Raw genomic sequence first — 7,933 nt, forward strand, 5'->3', positions numbered from 1 at the left:
AAAAAATAGTTTATCTATTGCATTTAAAAACCAACCTATATCCCTTATAAGGGGAGGAATATCTGGAGGATACACCACTGACTCATCTGCAAAACTTTTATGAAAAGCATGGGGTAATTGACTCTTGTAGAGCCTTGAATTGTAAGATCAGGGAGGACCTAATCTCCTGAACCAAATGGACCCGCATTCCCCAATAGACAGTTAACAAGACCCCATATGCCCATCTTTCTCCATGACATGTTAAAGTGATCAAACCCAAAATTATAGTAGTTCTTCAGCCAGGAAATGTCAAATAAAATCATATATAATCACTCAAATGCGGCAAAGTTGTAGCAGGCAAATAGGTTTCAATGTTTTCCCATCTTCTGGCCTGAAACAATCTCAAATTATAGACAAGCTTAGCATTTTAGTTTTGCTAAATGTAGCCAACACTAATAATTAGCGAGATATTGATTCTAATTTTATGTTTGCAGGAGAGAGCTCGTAAAATTTAGTTAAAGCAAGAATGTAGATAATGTTCTGAAAAAAGTTGCATAGCCAGATAGCCTTTTACATGTATCGTCTTAGTTATTTAGCAACAACATGATAAAACTAAAAAGCATGAATGAAAAGAAAAAGTGAAAGTGAAATTCCGAGGTTTTGTGATGACAGATGGATAAGTACCTCCTGGTGAAGGGGAAGTTTTGTTGGATAGGGACAGGGTCAACCTGGGTGATGTCGCTGATTTAGTTGAGTACGAGAGAATGGAACATATCCATGGTTTCCTTGTCCACCTCGATGTGGTCGGTGTTGATGGCGGAGATGTTGGGGACGAAGTCCATGAGTTGCTCCCACTCCTCCTCCTACAGCTTGAGCGAGATGCCGCGAAAAGAACCCTTCTGGATCCGTTTCATGAGATGTGGGGAGAAACCTGTGATCTTGTTCCGCAGCCTCTTCGAGGGTACGATCGCCAAGTTTCTGCTAATCAATTGAGTCTTGGCCTTGGCCATGGCGTATGAGCAAAGAGGAAACAAATTGAGAAGGGGTGACACCCTCGTTCCCCTAAGACCTAACAGAGTGCGTGTGATGAGAATCAAAAAGATTTTATCAATAGAAGAAATGGACAAGGGCCAAAGCATTTAAAGTTCTTCTTATTAGTCTTTGTAAAAGATGAGGCCCAAGCCCAAAGTCCAAGCCCAAGCCCAAGAAGCCCTAGTCCAAACCATGAGGGGCAAGGCCAAGCTTTAAATAAAAGAGCATCATTTGAATGACTCTTGTAGGAGGTGTGGATATTAAATAAATAGGTGTGAATGTATTAGAGAGAGTCACTTTGTCCATGTGACTTAGTAGGGGGGTGTAGGTGTAGTTTTTAGGAGGTGTCATAGTAGAAAAAGGTCACACCTCCCATGTGACTTGTTTTTGGTGGGAATTTCAAATGAGTTTTATTTGAAATTTCCCACCTATTTTTCAGCACCTCTAGGCTATAAATAAAGGTGCTTAGCTTGTACAATTCAGATTGGAATTTTATAGTAGAGAGACTATACTCAAATTTGGAGAGAAATTGTGAGTTTTGAGTCTTCCTCTTCTTTGCCTTATCTTGTGAGCTATGGTGAGCTTCAAGTGGTGGCACTCCATCACTTATCTTGGTTCAAGGTTCCAAGTGGCGTGAATGGCTTCTTCCAATCCTCAAAATCCAGCAAGCATCTTCCTATAAGTGTTCTTCTTTCCTTTCTTCAATTTTTCCATTCGGTAGTTTTATTTCCTAATGTGTTTCCTTCATTTTCTACCGTTTACATTCTGTTTTCCAGCTTTGTTCTTTGTTTCTTTTCGGTTCAGTAGCTAGCTTTTTAATTTTTGTCCAGTTTTAATTCTTGTTCTTCATTCTTTGTGTTTTGATTCAATTTGACAAAACATGGACTTCCATATGAGTCTTGGTTGGTGCTAAGTTTTGGTGAGTTCTTGAATTAGAACATTGATCCAATTCTAAAGTAAAGTGCCTTTCAAATCCAGCTCAAGTTGATCCTAAGAATGTCAAGAATCATGTGTTCTTGTAGTTACATTCACATCAGCGTGTCAGATCCAATAACGCCTCTGCATCTGCAACCTGCTCTCTGGGCTTCTCAACTGCAAAATTCCATCCAACCAGACCAATCACTAGAAAGTTAAATCAGATGTCCAGCGGAGAACTTAAGATTATAACAACGAGAACGAGAACAAGAACAAAAGCAAAGGAACAAGTACAACTACCTACCTTGGTCCAAAATGGTGTCGAAGTTGTCGGACTCCGTGTTCAACAAATCATCTCTTTTCTCTGCTAGGTTTGTTTAGGGTTAGCTAATTAGGGATAAAAATTGAATTTAGCGTTGTAAATAAATTGAAGAGTGAGTGGTAACGTTATGTACCGTTGATGAGAGTCTTGAGTTTGAGGAACTGAGAGCGTATGACCTGCGAGTGGCAGGGTTCTGCTCGCTCATCGTTTTATTCTTGGCACCTCCCTCGGCAGCATTGCCTCTGCGCGAACGTTTCCGATGAGAACGACTGCGGGGAGAACGAATGCGATTGAAAACCCTAAATCGATAGAGAAGAGAACGATTGCGGTGAGAGAAGGGGAATACGAAATTGGGAGGTGAGTGAGGGTTTACAAAATACAATATACAATTGGGAAGGGAACGATTGCGGTGAGAGTGAGGGCGAGGGTTTTCGAAATGGGGCTGAGAAGGGAAGATTACGGTGAGGGTCAGAGTGAGGGTTTAGAGGTTTAATGTGAAGATTGAAAGAAGATGAGGGTGAGAGTGAGGGTTTAGAGGTTGAGTGAATGAAGAATATGAAGAGTGAAAGAGGTATATTTTTGAAGAAGACTAAAAGAGGGGAAAAAAAAAAAAAAAAAAACTTTGTGAAAGATGAAGCTCATGGAGGGAACGAAAAGCGGGAGAAATTTTATTTCGGAAGCTAATTATGGCGGTTCTAAATGCCATATTTTGAAGGAACATTATGGCGTTTACGAAGCTGTCGTATTATACAGCTAATTGTGGCGGTTTTTAATAACCGCCATATTATAACCGCCACCACATACACGATTTTTTGTAGTGTTTGTTATAATTTTTAATTGAATAATTTATTTTTAATAAATATTACTTTGGAAAGTTAAAATTTTAAGATGTATTTTGTTTTTCTTTTATTCTATATTTTCCATCTCTCAGTTAAAATTTGATGTTTATACCACATTAATTTTATAAAAGTTAAACAAAATTTAAATGTGAAATAAATTAATTAGATTAATTGTACATTTCTTCTCTAAATTATCTATATGTCACAGTTTTTACCAGTTTTTCACACATTTTGCAATCATAATTTTCATTTTTTTTCACATTTAGAACAAAATGACAATGTTTTGTAACAAAAAGACTTTCTTAAAAACACATTATTATTATTATTACAGAATAATAATATGTGAATAATGATATTTCGTATTTTTTCTTATAACATTATACTATTTAAACTTTTTTATTTAATTAATTTAGATAAAAAATATTATATTAAAACTAAATCCATCAATTATTAAATATACAAATGAGAAAGAATATTTTGATGATGTAATTATATTTCAAATAATTTATGTAGAAAAAAAACTAAATGCACCACGGAGAAAAGTTTAAATAATTTTAAAACTATATTAATTTAAATTTTATTCCTCTAAAATATGTTTTATGGAATATAATAATTACAAAAGAATATTTTTCTCTCAAATTAATTTTAAATTAAAAAATTATATTTTATTTAAAATCACTTTAAAATAGAAATTCAGTTATCATATAGTATATTAATGTACAACTAATATTTGTTTAAAATAATATAAACTAATTTTTTCGAAATAAAAATTAAAATAGCAAATTTTTAATATATTATTAGCCATGTTACTTTTATATCTTAAATTTTTTATTTTTCCAAGGATAAAATAACAGTAAATAAAGAATTTAATAAAATTAATTAAATAGATATGTATCTAATATACCTTAACTGTTTTACATTTTATTTATTTAATATATTTAATAATATTTACATGTAAAAAAAATTATTTTATTAAAACCAAATTCATCCTTTAAATATACAAATAAAAAAATAATTTTTTAATAAGCTGATCAAATTTCAAATAATTTATGTAGAAAAATAAAACCTACATATATGTATTTATTCCATTAAAACTAAATCTATCAATAAGAAACAAATTTTTAATAATGTGATCAATTTTATTCTACATGCATGGTTAAAAATGTTAATAAATATTAATTTAAAATTTAAATTTAAATATAATAACACATTTTATTTGAATGTTTTAATGTATTTTAAATGTTATGAACCTCGAAAATTTATGTTTTATTTTAGTTTTCAGTATTATAAAATTATTATATTATGTTTAATTTTTTTTATGTATTATTTAGTGATTCTAATAATTTTAATAATACTCTTTCAACAACAATTGGAGTGAATTTTTAAAAACATATAAGTTGTTATTATTATCATTATTATTTATAGTAAGAAAAGAATTAGAGACTAGATAGAAATAAACATAGTTGAAAAATTATAGCTAATACTTTTTAACTTTTTTAATACAATTATTCTTTTTAACAAAATTAAATAATCAATACTGTCCTGGACCACTAAATAGGTCGTGGACCTCCCGCCACCTGTCCTTCAAACATTTTTGTCGGTTCTTTACATTATTTTCCGTAATGGCAGGGAGTCCGGTCTCGTGTAATGCAAGTATAATGTTATTATATCCCTGAGTCGTCCAACTGCCATCGATTCTCGACCCTCGTCGTGCCTCGTCCACCATGGCATTAAGCAGGATAAAATCCATATCCGTGGTCCACTTTGTTGTTTGTGTGAACCCAATGGATGAACTTAGCTGAACACTTTTACTACGATCCATCTAAACAAGCATTATGAAAGTTAGGACCAAATAGAGTAAGCATAATATAAAACAACATTTAGTACAGTATCAATTGTTTACATAATCTTGCCACATTTCATTTGCTATAGTGTCCCTAATGTGTGAACCTAGTCTATGATCATCGTCACGGACTTGAGAAGCTGAAACTTGTATATCTTGTTGCAACAATTCACGATCCACTTCTTCTATTAAAGAGTCATCATTGTCCACTCCGCGAAGAAAGTTGTGCAAAATACAACAAGCTAAAATAATATTTGTCATGGTATGCAAATCGTAATGTGGCTCGGTCCCACTAGCTATAATTGGGAAACGTTTTTTCATGACACCAAATATCCTTTCAATTACATTTCTAAGCGACGAATGACGATGATTAAACAATTCTCTTGAATCCTGTGGTCCTCTTCGAGAATACTCTTTCGAGTGTTATCTAACCCCATGATAAGGTGTTAATATTTGTGGTTTTAACATAAAACCTGCATCGCCAAGATAGTATTTTCCTACAAACATTCCAAGGAAACATCCATTAGTTATGCATATTATCACTTCTGTATCTATTGTTATGAATTCTCAAACACCTTAAACTTTCCTTCTGGAATAACCAAAGGATCATCTCCTATGAAAGCCTCCTTCAATATCCTCGAATCTGAGGCTGTTCCTTCCCACCCAGCTAGAACATACGTGAATTTCATATCCAAATCACAAGCCGCGAATACGTTTTGAGTTGGCCAATCTTTTCTTCCTCGAAAACGAGGTGCATCAGCACGTGGGACCTTCACACGTACATGAGTGCCATCAATGGCCCTTAAACAATCCTAATGGTAACCAAAATTTCAGGTCTAAACAAATACAAATACAAAAAACATTATGAGAATTGTAAAGGAAATTTGTAATAAACAAACCTTAAAGTAAGGGAAAAATCGATTGTTGTGTAAGATTTGGGGTTGGACATCAATACCATCTGCTTGCTTTATGAATTGTCCTTCCAACATCAAAATTGCATTTAATATGTTGTGAAAGTGATGAGAAACTGTTTCTCCAGACCGATGGAAAAAAAATGAAACACTTCGATTCTTGACGTTATGTCCAATAATATGAAGAAATTTAGCAACTTGTTCTTCAACTGTTGAACGATATGCATCCTTAACAACTTCGGTTGCCCTAATCCGTTCACATAATTGAATGAAAGCTTTTGGTCCCATGCGAATAATGTCACGAGAACGTTCGGTGTGCACCAAATACTCCATCAATTCTTGTCTACGACGCTCTTTTCTTGGTTCAAACTCAGTAATAGAGTTCGTTGTATCACTTAACATACGCAACAAATTCAAACCAAAAGCAATGATGCAAAGGATCATCACTTATGTAAGTTCAGTATTTCTTTTCAATTGTTCTTGTATTTTTGAAATTAGATTCATGTTCGCACGAGTAAGATCATTATAAATTGCAATTGTATCCTCAAATTCTTGCATGTCTTCGTCGTCCCAAAGTGGTTTCCAATTGTTCTCGTTATCCATGTAATCTTGACCTTGTCATTGACAACCATAAAATAGTTTATGGATACATGTGAAATAGTTTATGTTACGAATAACTCTAACCACTTTAAGTTAGAGTTACTATAATAGCATTAGGGTGAGGATTAAGATTATGATTAGGGTTAGGTGAAGAATACTAATAGGGATAAGATGTACTTTAATTCTTATAATTAAATTTATACACAACTAATACCACTACCAATAATAAAAAGAAGTAAACACGTAATAATAAAAAATGTAAAAAGTAAACATATAATAATAAAAAATATAAAAACATTAAACGCAACAAACACATAATAACAAAAAAAATATAAATATAATTGTAAAAATTAAAAACAGTAAATACATAAAATAAAAAATTAAACAGTAAAGACATAATAATAAAAAATATAAAAATATAAAAAAATTAAACAATAATAAAAAATATAAAAGCAGTACACACATAATAATAAAAAATATAAAAATATAAAAAAATTAAACAATAATAAAAAATATAAAAGCAGTACACACATAATATAAAAGAATATAAATACATTTATAAAAATAAATAAAATTGTAAACACATAATAAAAAAATATAAATACATTTATAAATATTAAAAACAGTAAACACATAATAAAAAAACAAATAAAAGTCTAAATATATTTATAAAAGTTGAAAACAGTACATACGTAAAAAAAATAAACAACAGAGTAAAAATCTAAAAAAATGCAAATTCAATTATTAAGATTAAAAACAGTAATCATATAAAAAAAATTAAACAGTATCTTGTTAATAAAAAAATAAAAACAATAAAGACATAATATATATATATATATATTTATAAAATTAAAAACAATAAAAATAAAAAACTAAACAGTAAACAGAAAATAATAAAAAATATAAAAACAGTAAAAAAATAAGAAGAAGAAAATATAAATAAATTTTTAAAATTTAAAAACAATAAACACATACAAAATTTTAAATACATTTATAAAAATTAAAAATGATAAATACATAAAAAAATAAACAAAACAGTAAATACCTAAAAAAAACTGTAAACAACAATTATTAAAATTAAAAATAATAAACACCTAAAAAAAACACATAACATAAAAAGACGTAATAATAAAAAAGATTAAAAAATTAAACACCTAATAATATAAAAAATAAAAACAGTAAAATCATAAAATAAAAAACTACACAGTAAACATAATAATAAAAACTGTAAAATCAACAAACACATAATAATAAAGAAAAATAAATACATTCAGAAAAATAAAAAAACATAACCACATAATAATAAAAAATAACTACATTCATAAAAATCTGCAAACAAAAACTGTAAACGACAAAATAAACTAAACAATAAACGCATAACACAATATAAATATATTTACTAAAAATAATAACAGTAAATATATACAAAATAAATGTGAATATATTTTTAAAAATTAAAAAAGTAACACCACATCATAAACTAAACTGTAAA

At 30.1% G+C, this 7,933-nt stretch overlaps 1 protein-coding gene across 1 annotated transcript; it reads right to left on the reverse strand.

Annotated features, from left to right (window-relative positions):
* Positions 1-5,487: 5,487 nt before the first annotated feature.
* On the reverse strand, positions 5,488-6,174 carry LOC150024733 (uncharacterized). Its single transcript, XM_090296131.1, has 2 exons — positions 5,830-6,174; positions 5,488-5,742 (listed from the first exon to the last, which is right to left on the reverse strand). Exons 1-2 carry the CDS (start codon positions 6,172-6,174, stop codon positions 5,488-5,490), a joined length of 600 nt encoding a protein of 199 aa, XP_090152257.1.
* Between the last annotated feature and the right edge of the window lie 1,759 nt (positions 6,175-7,933).

Source organism: Phaseolus vulgaris, chromosome 10 (genome assembly GCF_051622355.1).
Source record: "Phaseolus vulgaris cultivar YP4 chromosome 10, ASM5162235v1, whole genome shotgun sequence".
NCBI classification, from domain to species: Eukaryota; Viridiplantae; Streptophyta; class Magnoliopsida; order Fabales; family Fabaceae; genus Phaseolus; species Phaseolus vulgaris.